The sequence below is a fragment of the Mustela nigripes genome, chromosome 3, assembly GCF_022355385.1.
Source record: "Mustela nigripes isolate SB6536 chromosome 3, MUSNIG.SB6536, whole genome shotgun sequence".
Lineage (NCBI taxonomy): Eukaryota > Metazoa > Chordata > Mammalia > Carnivora > Mustelidae > Mustela > Mustela nigripes.
The window spans coordinates 8,230,879-8,245,865 of record NC_081559.1 but is presented as its reverse complement, the minus strand read 5'-3'; the positions used below and the strand labels follow the sequence as shown (position 1 = coordinate 8,245,865).

At 42.7% G+C, this 14,987-nt stretch overlaps 1 protein-coding gene and 1 long non-coding RNA gene across 7 annotated transcripts in view; one reads left to right on the top strand and one right to left on the bottom strand.

The window, feature by feature from the left end:
* Positions 1-14,987, top strand: part of HECW2 (HECT, C2 and WW domain containing E3 ubiquitin protein ligase 2) — a 367,014-nt gene that overhangs the window by 321,261 nt on the left and 30,766 nt on the right. For all 5 annotated transcript variants that reach the window (XM_059393100.1, XM_059393097.1, XM_059393099.1 and 2 more), the window contains 3 exons: positions 1,704-1,824; positions 3,478-3,591; positions 14,216-14,368. In XM_059393100.1, coding sequence (XP_059249083.1) covers positions 1,704-1,824; positions 3,478-3,591; positions 14,216-14,368 — 388 coding nt within the window. The remainder of the gene's footprint in view (positions 1-1,703; positions 1,825-3,477; positions 3,592-14,215; positions 14,369-14,987) is intronic.
* On the bottom strand, positions 709-10,483 carry LOC132013413 (uncharacterized). Of its 2 annotated transcripts, none has more exons than XR_009403002.1 (4): positions 8,790-10,483; positions 7,255-7,359; positions 1,843-2,031; positions 709-929 (listed from the first exon to the last, which is right to left on the bottom strand). It is a non-coding gene; the product is annotated as an uncharacterized LOC132013413 (long non-coding RNA). The 2 variants fall into 2 exon arrangements; XR_009403001.1 differs by having other exon boundaries at positions 7,255-7,336.

Below are 14,987 nucleotides of genomic sequence, written 5' to 3'. Positions count from 1 at the left end.
TCCAACCCTCTGAGGAAACTTCCCAGTGACTCCGCAGCACTCCCCTGTGCTCTGGGTCAGTCTCCTCGGGGGCCTTCCAGACAAGCCTGCAGGGCTTCTCCCAGCCTGCACTGCCCTGCCCCGTGTAAGATGCAGATCCTCCTCTGTTTACAAGGCCTGGCCCCCATAAAGCCCTCTCCTTGGGGCCTTTTCCATCTTGATCTCTACTTATCCTCATTTGCCATGACTTTTCTGGAACACTGATCCCAAATGCAAAGACCGAGGGGGGCCAAGCCATTGGTATCATTGAGTGGTTGTGGCACATACTTCATTTAATGGAACAGCTGCCCAATGTGGCCCTAAGGAAAGTGCAGGCCAGCTGTTGCAAGAGCTCCCATGAGATCTTCAAGAGAAAATCTGTTTTGTTTTTACTTGAAATCTCCTAATTTTTAAATGTTGGAATTTAATTTAAAATCTTTAAAAACAATTGTATGCCAAGCAAAATAGGTCATCAGGGCTGGGTACAGCCCAAGTCTATGTGGTTTTGTCCCCTGTGCTTTATAGTTAGTTCACCTCCTAGTTTAGGACTTAATTATCTATCTGATTGTTTGATTTGTTTTATTTCTGTCTTCGCAACCAAAATATCCACTTCAGCAGTCCTGCCTTACTCATTTTGAGCATACGTTGCTGACTCTGACACAGTGTTAGCAATGAACAGTAATCACTTAGTTGACTCATTAAAGAAATATTTAATGAGCTTATGTGGTATGTAATGCACAAGACTTCACAATTTCTGTTTTCCAGTCCCATTCACTGTGTTGCAAAATATTTCATGGCTCTTTCATGTGCAGTGTTTTTGTCATGGCTCTGCGTCTGATTCCCATATTTATCATCCATTTTTTTGTCCCAGTTTGTTGGTTAGTCACCCTGTGGTACAAAGCTAGACTTTTCTGCAGAAAGAGGAACAAACTGTGTTACTTTTACACGTTATTAATGAAACCTACTGTTGGATGACATATGAAACATCTTTAGATTATCTGCGGATGATCCTAGCGCTTGGTACATATTAAAAGTGAACAAATCACACTAAATCGCACTATTTATTCTTTGTGAAGCCAAAAAGCATGTGAGTCTACAGTTATGCCAGAATTATCTGTTTATATCAAGATTATCCTTGATTATCCATACATCGAAAATGTATGTGATTATAAGTCTGAAATAATTCTTATGTGCATATCTAAGAATCATTTTGTACATTTTGTCCATTTTCACGGGGCAAAGTCTGGAAAGGCACTGTTCTTGGTTTATACACCACATACTTTCACATTGTAACTTCCTATCTAATTGCCGTGATATCATCTCAGCAGCGAGCAGAGGGAGATATTTCACCCTGAACAGTTCCAATTGGACATGAGTCATTCTGTTTGACTCCTATGACTTGGGACTGAAAAGGGAAACATATTTGACACACATGGGCACCATTGTAACTATGCAGACAGGATTGTTGTTCTCAACCAAAATGCCACACAGCAATATGTAAGACTTCGGGTCAGCTCTGCTAGAACCTCCGACGTGGGGAGGTGAAAAGCGAAGCCGCTGAATTAATTGTGTCCTTTCCCTTGTCGCCTGTGGCCTCAGCCCCCGGCAGTATTTTGTCACCGTGATGTGTCGAACAGCGGGACATTGCACAGACCCAGACCTTCTCTTTTTGTGGTTTGCCGCAGGTACTCAGCGTGCCAATGCCCGCGCCCCAGCCCCTTATAAGCGAGACTTTGAAGCCAAACTAAGGAACTTTTACAGGAAGTTAGAGACAAAAGGATATGGACAAGGCCCGGGGAAATTAAAGTAAGTCAAAATACAGACCTCAGGGCTGGGTGACGGTGAGGAGATGGCATGCGGTCGGGAACGTCGAACGGATTGTAATTTGGGATCACAGCCTTTGTTTTAGCCGCTGTAATTACTGTGGCATGTGGCAGTTACAGGCTCATCTATGACAGAGTTCTGGAATTAAGCACCATTCAGCTTAAGGTTTTAAAACAAACACCATGTTCCCTGTAAAAATATAGGCAAAATAAAAAGCTAATTTGTTTCTCCTGAAAAGTGCCTCTCTGTTCACTTACAGTGTTATTTGTTAGATAAAACGCTGGCACGGTGTCCTCTACGGCGCAGCACTGTCTCCTGACCTGACCTGAGTGTGGGAACAAACACTGCTCAGCTCTGTTTTATTCCGTGGAATAAGCTTCACTTGTCCAAAGAACTATGTCATGACTGTTGTTTCTGCCTTTCTTTCCCCAACTTGAACGAGGAAATTTAAACATCGTCCTGTTATCTGGCCTAGAATTGTTTTCATTCCCTACTTCCCTCTCCTTCCTCTATCCCTTTATTCTACCCATGCCTCATGTGCCCACTAGAGATCCCTGTGCCCCCGGAGAGAGGTCAGGGGAGGAAGGGTCTCCACAGCCACACTGCCATGACGCCGGGGGTCTGCGAAGAGGTCCAGGGGTGGTCTCACGGCTCCCCAGTCAGGGCTCCCCCGCAGAGGGGTTGGCTCAGGTGTATTCTCAGGTCCCGGTTTCCTTACCCTTCAACACACGTCGGCCTGCCCAAGCACCCGCCTCTGCGAGCTTTGCCTGTCTCACCCTTCACTTAAGAAGGTCTGGAGGGGCGCCTGGGTGGCTCACTCGGTTAAACATCTGACTCTTCATTTCAGCTCAGGCCTTGATCTCAGGGTCATGAGTCCAAACCCCACACTGAACTCCATGCCTAGGCAGAAAGACTACTTAAAAACAAACAAAAAAGGAGATCAGAAGCTCAGCTTTCCTTGTGTCCAGCCTCCCTATATTTCCCTTTCCATGACTATTTGCACTGAAGGCAAATTTTAGCCGCTTCAGGATGACTTTCATTATGATCATCACAAGTGGATTAATGGGCCACAAGTATCATTCATTCGTAGCTGTCACTTGGGGAATCTCAGATTCACTTAATTTAAAAATTAAATTAAGCACAGGCATAAACCTGACAGCCTTGGAGAACATGGGGAGGTTTGGTTTGTTGTTTTTCCTTTTTTTTCTCTCTCCTGGTGCACAGTCATCTCTGTGCATACTTAGTAATTGAATTCCTTGTCTAGGTGCCTTCGTGCTTAAAACATGACCTCATCGGGTTGTCCTTCCTTAGTAAACAAAAGTTTTGTGTTTGTATTGTTTTAAAATCGTCTTCCTTCAGGGATAAATTCTTTTGACCATTCAGAAAGAGCTGGGGACTTGTTTTTATATGTGGTAGGTGGGGTGCTTTGCTCACCAACAATTCACTTAAGGTAATTTTTGCTTCTGCTGTTAAGAGTTCAAGACAAATATGCATTATTGCAGCCAGAAGTGTATTAAGTCGCTCCCCTTTCCCCCGGTTAACCATGGTAAATGAGAAGGGGATCAAAACTGCCCAGTTCTAGAAAGATAAGGATTAGGAAATAATCTGTTTTTCACATTGTCTTTTTATGGACAGGTTAATTATCAGAAGAGATCACTTACTGGAAGATGCTTTTAATCAGATCATGGGCTACTCCAGAAAAGACTTGCAGAGAAATAAGCTATACGTCACATTTGTCGGGGAGGAAGGGTGAGTAGAACAGAGAAGCGGCATGTGGAGCTCGGGCTGGGCTGCGGAGGCCTGTGTCACCACATGGTCATGGTCGCTGCGGCTGCCTGAGACAGGAAACCACGCTGGCAGGAAATGCCATTCTCAGACGCATAAACCTCTCAACTTTTTTTTTTCTTTTCTTTCTTTCTTTTTTCTTTTCCTTTCTTTTTTTAATGGCTTTCTCTGTTTTTTAAATCATTTGACAAAGAAATTATTTGGTAAATACTCATAACTATAGCTCATTTTTGAGAGCAGAAGTTTGGTTAGGTTTCTTCTCTCTACATCTCCTTCTTAAAGGGGAAAAAGTGGGGCATTGAGGGAAAAAACAAGGGTTGAATTCTAATGTCTGTGATGGTTTTATCTGTGCTGGGTGTGAGTAGAACAGCCTTCACCTGTTAAATAAGCTCCGTATTGGAATCAAGTTAGAATCCTGCTCTGCTACCAGGAAGCTTCTACAGCAGTAATTCCTGGGCCTCGGTTCTTATTTCTCTGTTGCCAGCTTTTCTCTTTTTTTGGTGGGGGACAGCAACATGCCTACCAAAATAACAGCCTGCCCTAGACTAGCATCTCTGGCTTTCTGCGAGTCTTCCATGAGTGCACTCGCGGAGATAAGTGTTCAGGAATGAAGGAGCAAAGAATCCTGCACGCTTTTTACTGCATCGGAATAAACACAGCCATTCTCCTATAACTCTCGGGAAGGTGACAGCTCTCCTCTTGTCCAGACCCCTCCTCCTTGCTCATTTCAGATCTGAGTTTCGAGTCTCAGCACCTCCTTCGTAACCCAGCCATCAGTACAGCAAATTTTAAAAGTTCTACATGATGGCCTGAACTCTGGTTGTCTTATTGACTCTTAATTTGGATCATTTTAAAGCTACCGTTCTCGGTCCTGCCTTGGAATGAAGTATATTAGATTATAGACTCTTAGGACTAACATCCAACAAATGCAGCCATTCAGCATATGGTTACTTTGAAGGCTCCCAAGTAAAAGTAATTTGCAGGTGCTAATGGAACTAGATAGCAGTAAAATCAGGACTCTTTCACCCGGGACTCTTGGGCCAGCACTGGATAGAGGTAAAACTGTTGAACTCTGGTCTTTCAGAACTTTTTCCTACCCAAGGATCTTGAATATTCCAGCGGACTGATAACCCCTGCTCTTGTCACATATTCTGTGTATAATGTCCCAGCTGGGCTTAGCTGAAAGTAGAATGTTATATGGGAAAACAGTACTGGGTGACAGAATTGGACAGAAGCTTGCCTGAGACTTGTTTTGGTTAGTGAAGGGCCGCAGTGGGCTTCTAGCTTATGCTAGCTTATGCTACTGATGCAGGTATACAACTGAAAATGAAGGCAGGTGTTTTAAGCCAAGTCATAGGTGTGCGTGGAATTCCAGACATTTGCTTACGTAACCAGTCTCATTTGGGTGGGAATACTTTTCCTCCCCCAGAGCTCCAGCTGCTCTCCTTCTGTTTTGGACCATAGTTTGTTGAGATCTTAGAGACGTAAGCAAGAGTCTTTGGAAGCCCTGGTACTTAAGTTTGAATAAAGCAGATGCTTATCATGCTCGATCATCCTAAAGTAGTCGCCCTGTGATCTGGACTGATGGCATCTGTTCCTAGACTGAGTATGGCTTGATACCTCTATCTGCTTGCCACCAATGTCCAGATGTTGCCTGTTTCCATCACCCGTCTCCTAGCTGTAACCCCAGAGGGAAAACAAGAGGGGGGCGCTTTGAATTTTGACCTCAGCCATACAGAACAGCCATAATCAAGCCCCTCTGCGTAAGGCCCTTTGAAGCTGGAGTAATAGGGTCAAGTCTATTGTGGTCTCATGGCTTTATCATGTCGATATTGTACCTAGAGATTATTAGATTAGACTACACTTTGCTACTAAGGCATTGAGAATACATAATGCTGTTTTGAAAGAATAAAATAGCACTCTTGATGAAAAATGGAAACCTCAAAATAATATAAAATTAAGAAGTTATTTTAGACTTTGCCACCTTCTCAAACACATTGATTCCATTGCATTAAAATTAAGGATAATGTCATTTCTTTCTGGATTGTAATAAATAGCCAAAGTGAAAATCAACTTGCATTTTTCCATGGACCTATAAATGTGGAGTTGGGAGTTTTCTGTCACTTTCCCCTCATTAATTTTAATGCTCATGAAATGTGTCCCTTTGTAAGTTCTTCATGTCTAGTCCTAGTAATGGGTATTTAAAATATATACACCCAGTGACTAGATCTTGGTTTGTAATATCATTCTTCAATAAAAGGAACTAGGACTCCTTGGGGAAATGACTGATTCTAGGATGGAACAGGAAATATACGAGATGGGGCTTGAAGTGTCTTATGGTGTCAGAAAATAAAGAAGTGCTCAAAATTTCCACAATGATGAGGCTATGTCAGAGGGACTCAAGAGCCGATGGAAAGGTCTCCTAACTGTCTGAGCAAGAAAATGATTAAAGTAAGTTTGGATTATAATTATAACCCAAAGTATAAAATAAATATCTGTACTAATATAAATATGTGATTAAGTAAATAAATGAATAAATAAAGAGAAGACCAGTCTTCTGTGCAGGAGATTTCCAAACAATTCAGCATAAATCCTCACTCTGTAATTGTGGGTTGCACATAATATGGCTTTCTTCCGATAGTTCAGTTTGGGAAGGGGGAAAAGAAGCAAGTCCTGAATGGAGACACCTGACTAACTCTCAGCCAGGTGATCAAGGTTAAAGTCAGCAGTGATACATCATGCTAGGGTGTGGGCCCTTCATATGATGTGATGAAAATGGCACTTGGCCTCTAGAGTTTTTGTCCCCCAAACCCATAATATTAGTCTATTCATGAGAAGAACAACAGGTAAATCCAAGTGGAGGGACATCCTCTAAGATAGCTTACTGGTACACCTTCAAACTGTCACAGTCGTCAACAACAAGGATAAGTCTGAGAAACTGGCACAGCCAGCAGAAGCCTAAGGAAACAGGACAATTAAATGTAAACATGGTGCTTTGGGTGTGATCCTGGTACAGAAAAGGGACATTAGGTATAAAATTTAAGGAAATCTAAATGAAGTATGCATTTTAGTTAATACCTTAGTATCTGTTCATTAATTATAACTAATGTACTATATACGATGTAAGATGTTAATAAGAGGGAAACTGGGTATGACATATACAAGAATTCTCCATATTCTTTTTGCAACTTTTCTGTAAATAAAAAACTATTCTAAAATGAAACATTTACTGAAAGAAAGGATATAGTCAGGATTTGGGGGCGATTTAGGAAATGTTTCCCCGAACTTTTCTTATTTCCTTATTGGATAGTGAGTGGCTGCCCCCATTATAATTTTGGGCACGTGTACACTTCCTTCTGCAGTGGAGGTCAGTAGAGTTATATATAGAGAGAGAAACAGTTAATTTTGTGAAAAGTCCAAATTCGTAGGGGGAGTGGTGTATCTGTAGAATAGTGTTTTGTGTTGCTGATGTCAAGTTTATTTTCCTCTATGGGGGAATAATACTTTGCAATTCTTATTGGTACTGTCTCAGTGATTATATTCCCTACCTGTCATAATGAGGGTCTTTATTTACAATAGAGAAGTTAGGGCATAAAGGAAGGGGATTTATTTTTAAGAAAACTGTACCTGCCCGCACTCCAAGAAAGTATGAACTAGCAGATTCATAGAGACACTTCAGCTCTGCTTTTGGCTGTCTCGTTGCATAGATCTGAAACACACATAAAGATTGTTCTGAAATGGAAGAGGAGAATCAAGAGAAATATGGGAAAATTTATAGTCAGAAATTTACCAGATGACTTACAAATTCCATGTAAGGCAAAATTAATCTCAGAGTAGGGGCTCCTGGGTAGCTCAGTTGGTTAAGCGACTGCCTTCGGCTCAGGTCATGATCCTGGAGTCCCGGGATCGAGTCCCACATCGGGCTCCCAGCTCCAGAGGGAGTCTGCTTCTCCCTCTGACCTTCTCCCCTCTCCTGCTCTCTTTCACTCTCTTTATTTCAAATAAATAAATAAAGTCTTTTTAAAAAATCAATCTCAGATTACTGGTGAAAGATACATTCACTTTTTAGGATATACATAGAGTTGTAGAGCCTATTATTGGAAGTGTATTAGTTGATAAGTAATTATTATTTTTTGCTAAAATAGAGCTTCATGTTATGCTTGGCTTTTTACAAAAAGTAGACAGTTGCTAAGCAAACTACTGTGATTTAATGTGGTCAGAACTGGGCGTTTTGTTCTGGTCATTACATTTTCCACCCAAGTTAATCTGGTTATCTGGCCTTGCACAGTGGGAAGGGTGGCAGGTCAGCAGTGACAGAATGGCTGGAAACTGAGTCATCTCGACAAAATGTGGTGGGAAATTACATGCTGTGGCTGCCTCTCTCTGTTGGGCTTCTGTCTGCCTGGAAATTGCTTCTGTAGGAAGGAGGCCAATAGAGCACTGCATGTTCTCCAGCATACTATTTTCTTCTGAATTAAAAGCTCTAGCAACGAAAGCTCATGTGGGATCAAGACTTAGCTAGGTGGACTGTTGTGTTCTAATAAGGTGTCTTGGGCCATTAACTTCTCCGTACCCCAAGCAGGGAGGACATAAGGGCCTGGATAAGGAAAGGATGTTTACACCGTGACTGCCTCGCCTCTTTGTTCCCTCCACGGCCAAATCTGTACAAGGCACCTTTCTTTAAGAAAGAGTGAGTTCCTTATATGTAAGGTGCCATCTATTGGCATCGGTCGTCTGTCTCGCAAAACCACACTTTGACTAGGGAGGGTATGGGTGCCGTCGCCTCCCCCTCTGTTCTTAAACAGATGAGCTCCTTCTGTGATATTTCTCCTGAGACACCAATCAAAGTCACAAGGAGGATGAGATCTGGAACAGTCTGCCTGCATCTCCGCTATGAAATAACCAGCAGCTCTTACATAGGACTGGTCTCATCCTTGCTAGAAGTTGTTTGGGGTCCTGAGTTTGACCATTTATTCCTCAAAATTCTGTAAAGCTGCAAGTGAAACCTTATGGTCCTGCTTGTTTTCTTCCAAAAAGAGATCTTTGCAGGCTAACCTCAGTAACCCAAACCTCGCCGAAGGGCGCTACCGTATCCAGACTTTGGCTTGACATCAGCAGGTAACACTTTGTCATATTAATTGCTTGCAAAATCCCTTACTCACCCAGCAGGCCTCCTTAAGTGGCTCAGGAACTCGGCCTTGCTGCTATAAATGTCTGACACTGAATCAGAAGATGAGTCGGTAGGCCTCATGTGCCTGAACCAGCTATTAAGAAAGCAAAGCGTTTTCTCTCTTCCAGAAAATTTATAGGAAACGATGGTGTGACTTCCCAGCGCCTTCCTCTTCTTTCCTTCAGTGACTGACTTGCGTTGGAATACTTTGCTTTCAGTGATGTTTAGTTGAAAATGCAGAACAGGAGGCTACAGCGAAAAAATCATTTTAACAAGTATTGGATACCACTGACTGCTTGGGTGCTGGCGGCCCAGCAACGAGATGGTCGCTTAAAATGCTTTATCAGCATTTCATGGGCTCAGAACTCCACTGCCACCCTAAAGACATCTGTGCTTATTCCGAAATGCCCTCAGATGCAGCTGTGGTGTGGCTACACACCCCTTGTCTGGAGTTTCTGTACTTCCGGGCCAAGCCTTTGGCTCTGGAACCAACCAAACTGGCCAAACAGGAATGTAGCATACGATCCCGTGATCTGAGACATATTAACTATTTATGTGGAAGAGGTTCCTGAGACACGGTTACAGGGAGCACATGCACGAGGTGCCCTACCAGGACATGCCTTCCTGAAGTGGGCGGACATATGTAATTTGTAACCCACGACCCGGTCTGAGATATGCATAAGCTTTGAATTATAATCAGATCAGACTTTAAAAACAGTCTTGGCTTTACACTGGCTCTGTCAGTGCTGCTAGAGTTAAAAAAAAAAAAAAAAAAAAAAAAAAAAAAAGCAGATAAAAACCTGAGCTGTTAGAGAAGATCCATTTTCCTCCTTGAGGAACTATTATTAACTTTGTTCTCTCTTGGGGGGAAAAGGGGTTTTATTTTTCAGTTTAAGACTTCAGGGAACATTCATCTTATCTTCAGCAGAATCAGCTCTTACCATAAAGAACAAATCAGTGAGATCCATCTTTGTTGGTTTAACAACTGTATTATTAGAAGATAGGAGCCCTGGAAAGGACCAGACCAGGCTTTCTAGGTGTAGCTCACGGAGTGAATCCTGACACTTGTGCAAACTGAGCTGTCTTTCAGGGATTGGCATGACCTATTAGTGTCACTGAATCAGTACAGCCCCTGAAGGTGAGCTTGGGCAAAATTATTCTCTCTGCTAGATGTCGAATAACAATGTAAATTATGTTGATTTTCTTTAGAGAGCATCAGAGAGCTCCACTTACAGATTCAGCAGCAGATACTGAGCCCCTGTGGTGTGTCAGGCTTAAGTACTTGGGATACAGGAGGCGCTTGGATGGCTCAGTCCATTAAGCATCTGCCTTCAGCTGAGGTCTTGATCCTGGAGTCCTGGGATCAAGCTTCTCGGGCTCCCTGCTCTGCGGGGGGAGCCTGCTTCTGCACTCCCCCTGCCTGTACTTTCTCCCTCTCTCTTTCTCTCTCTCAAGTAAATAAATAAAATCTTAAAAAAAATAAAATAAAATAAAGTACTTGGGATACAGAAATGAGAAAGACACAGCCCCTGCCCTCAGTATGGTTACAGCCTAGATGTGCCAATAGGGGAGGCAGACGCCTAAACGGATTATTATAACACACTCTGATAAGAGCAGTATTATGAAAACACTGAGAATTGAAGCTCAGAGAAAACCTGCTATTTCAAACTGAATGCCACAGTTTAATTTTAAGCAGCTAAAGACTCATTTACTTATATCTGTTGTTCTTTATAAGAAAACTGACTCATAAAACTGGCCCGTGTTTCAGCTGTCTGTGACCCTTATCTGTCACGTGCCTTGATGGTATCTGAAAACCCCTGCAGGCCGGGGACCACTGTGGACCAGAGTTCGTTCACAGGCTCATGCTTAGTAGTTGGACCATTCTTAAGGTTGCATATATCCTAGGATATCGTAGTCATTGTATTGCCTGAAGGGGTCTTCACTATAGAGGAGGGTTTATAGGAAGCCAGGTATTTTAATAAAGTAGCATTTTCCCTCTACTTTCTTCTATCCTACTTTGGCAAACTTTTTCAGTGAAGGACCAGATAGGAAATGTTTTAGACTTTGCAGGCCATACATTTCCTGTTCTACTTCCTCAGTTGTGCCACTAGAGTAGCAGAGTTGCCAAGGACAACATGTCAACAATGGGCATGGCTGCATTTCAATTAAACTTTATTTACAAAGCCAGGGGATGGGCCACATTTGGCCCACAGGCCATAGTTTGCTGACCCCTGCTTCATAAGCAGCATTTTTATCAGTCTTGGTGACATTTAAAGTGTACTGACCAGTAGGCTGTAAGGAGTAATGAGCAGTAAACGTGGGGTCAGGAGACCTGTGTTAAGCCCTAGAGTCTCCGTGGCAGCTTTCCTTTGATCCAAGTCTGTGATTTCCTTCAGCCTCAGTCTTCAGTAAAATGAGGTGATGGACAAAATGACTTCCAAGATGCCTTTAACTGGCATTCTCTATTTCTGGAAAGACAGGAGTCTGCTGATGAAATTCACCATTAATAGGAAATTTAGAGAGATGTTTTGCATCCTCAGGAATCTGGGTAGACTGGAACATGGTAACGTTTCACAAAGTGAAACTCAGTCGAAAGAATTCTGGTCTAGTACTTAGGTTCCGAGAAGATACAGACCTGCAGACAGGACGGGAGTGTCTTGGGCAAAGGGGCACAAGTGAGAGGTTTGGGCTGATGACTGGCTCGTGAATCGACAAAGTGGCTGCCCCGCAAGGCAAGGTAGCTTTAAGCTGCCGTAGCAGAGAAGCGTGCCCAGCAAGAGAAGGTAAGGGCTCCTTCTCAGCTCCGTGCTGACAAGACTGAACCTAGTGTTGTGATCAGTATTAGACACCACCCTTGAGATCAGACTTTCCCACCCTGGAGAGTGTCCCGAACAGAGGACCAAGGTGGCAAGGGAATTCCCTGCCCTTCTTGAGAGGAGACTGAAAGACATGGCAGGTTCAGGAGTGGGGGAGGGTGCAGAGACCAGAGATATCAAAATGGCTAAACTTTGAGTTCCTATAGAAAATTACTTTTCAAAAAAACTTTGTCTTTACATCTCGGTTAGTACTCAAACTATAGTAGGCACTCAAGTATTTGTGGAAAGAACACCTCTAAGTATGTGAAGAACATTCAAGTGGAAGAAACATTCTACTTGATCTTCATGGCGTCAGTGGCCCGAAGTAGGACTGTGGGAGGAAGCCACAGGCGACTGCCTTGGTCTTGGCATGTGGAGGGGCGGCCGGCATCCTTGTGCTTGGGAAGCAGCCCCTGTGCTGCTTCAGGAGTCCGCAGGGTAATCTTAGCATCGTCTCTCCAAGGCCGGTGGTCACCTGGTAGCGCGGTTACACTCAGCTGCCTCAAGACAGCAGTTCTGTCATGTCACCTGAAGGCCTCTTTGGTCCTGAGAGCGTGCTGTGTGTGCATTTTTCTGCACACATAGGTTTCCTGTCTACACTCATATTTCCCACAGTGTGGTGAGGACTGTGGAGATGTGTGAGATGATTTGAGCTATTACGCAAACTGACATTTTAAAATATTTACCTGTTTCTTCCAATGTGTATTAGAAAAAAATAAAGCCAGCTCCTCATAATTTCATAGACAGTATGTAAGTGCCGGCTACGTTGGAAAAGCAAGTAAATTTAAAGTTGATTTACTTAAAAGTATTAAGTACATAGCAGTACTATATATAGTACTATATATATATATTCCAATATGGCAAAAGTTGAGGAAGTAGAATGTGAATAGTGGAAGTATGTTCTAAGTAAATTTTTTTTTTTTAGTTTGACAGAGAGAGAGAGAGAGAGAGAGAGATCACAAGTAGGCAGAAAGGCAGGCAGAGAGGGGGAGGGGGAAGCAGGCTCCCTGCTGAGCAGAGAGCCCGATGTGGGTCTCAATCCTAGGACCCTGAGATCATGACCCGAGCAGAAGGCAGAGGCTTAACCCACTGAGCCACCCCAGGTGCCCCTCTAAGTAAATGTTATTTAGACCTATAAACCAAGACCTATAAAAGCCATTTCATTTTTCTTACTAGTAGCCCATCTCAGTCTTCACCTCTAATAAGGCAATTTTTCTCTATTACGCAGTCCCTTCACTGGACAAGACTCAGATGATTTTTCTTTCTTTTTCATTAAAAAAAAAATATATGCAGTAATGCCCCTAGAGAAAATTCCATAAGAGAAAAAAAATACAGTGAACAAAAGAAGTCTTGTAAAATCCCACCACCCAGCTTCCCATTGCTTTTGTCCCCTCCAGCATTCCCTCCTGTCTTTGAACGCTGCGTCGGCTCGCCATCAGGGAATAGATGTACTTTGTCTTCTTCACTTGAAATGTAGCATATCAAATCGCTTTATTGCAGACTCCTCTTGGCTGCATGTTTCCTCTCAGCATTGTTGGCCACTTGTCATTCCTCAAAGCTAACACAACCGTTTCTCATACTTCACTTTGACCCTGATGTCTTTGTGAGTTAAATGGAATTTACACTGTAGTTCAGGTGCTAGAGTTTCAGCCTCTTCTCCAAATACCTTCCTTTAGGAAGTTTTAGACACCCTCATTTTACTTGTCTATAATTTTCCTTGGTGTTTTATAATTTAAAGTTTTTGCTTGAACCCTATCATTCTTTTTTTTCTTTTTTTCTTTTTTTTTTTGCCTCTGATCTTCCTAGGGGGTCTTGTATCTGTACTATTCTCTTACCAATTCACAAATGTCTCTTTCTTCCCCCATTTCAGAATGTTTCAGAAATCCATAAGAACTCCATGTCCCATGGATGTAGGTAGCTGATACTCTCTGTATTTAAAGGAATACTTTAAATAAATAAAGGATTCCTAATGTACTCCTATCTCCCATTACCTCGTTCCAGACATTGAAAATATGTACCTTTTTTATATGTATATACATATAAGCAAATGAGTGTCATATTGCCTGTTCATTATCTGTGTGTAGCTTTAGTTTTTGGGTATGCTTCACAGAAATGTCCATTTCACTATTCTAGGTCAAGACATGGATGAGATCAGGACTCAAGATAATTCACTTTATTTTGGATTGGATAGTCCAGATATGTGGGCAATTAGAGTTGTAATGAGTGTTCTATAGAAAGTGAGCTCTGGGGGTCCCTTGGTGGCTCAGTTGGTTAAGTGTCCAACTCTTTGATTTCAACTCAGGTTGTGATCTCAGATCAAACCCTGCTGCGCAGTCTGTCTCAGTGGGAAGTCAGCTTGAGACTCTCTCCCTCCCTCTACTTCTGTTCCCCCCTGCTCCTGTACTCTTTCTCTCAAATGAATAAATAAATCTTTAAAAAAAAAAGTTTTTAACACTGAAAAAAATAAAGTTTAAATATCAAAAAAAAAGTTGAGCTCTGTAGAAAATATGCCCAATATATAGAAAAAATTATAACATTATTCTTTTTGTGGATTTTTTTAAAGGCTGGATTACAGTGGACCCTCCAGAGAATTTTTCTTCCTCGTATCCAGAGAACTCTTTAACCCATATTATGGCTTATTTGAATATTCAGCCAATGACACATACACAGTACAAATAAGTCCCATGTCTGCTTTCGTAGACAATCACCACGAATGGTAAGTATTTTTTTCCCCGACACTTTCCTTCAGTTGCTTTCTGTGATATTAGTTTTTATTGGAAGCCACATTTCTTTTAACGCTTTCCTCCTTGGAGAAAAACTTATTTTCAGTTTCATTTGACTCTTACTTTTGTTGTCAAATTTAAATATTAGGCATTCTCCAGGCTAGGATAGATTATATTCCAAAAGACCAATTTCAGGTGAACTGGGTAGAATTCAGAAGCTTTTCCCCCATTGGAAGGGAGTTCCAGATGATGTTAGGTTCCTGGCGGAGTCCCTAGACCCCTCTCTACACCCTTGGGCATCTCTGAATTCTGAGGTAGGGTGGGAGAAGGTCCTGTCCCGGAGGTCAGACAGCTTCTGGAGCACCCTTAAGGAAGTGGCCAACCCTGGGGTTGGGACAGAGCAGCTGGGACACTGGCTGAGGGGGTGATGGTATTCTAGTAGGAGGGAGTGGCAGGTCGAATGCCCTGGAGGAACTGATGGTAGACGAGAGCCCTGGCCGAAGGACATGGAGTGGTCACAGCAGTGACTTACCCTGTGTAGACGAGAGCCCTGGCCGAAGGACATGGAGTGGTCACAGCAGTGACTTACCCTGTGTAGACGAGAGCCCTGGC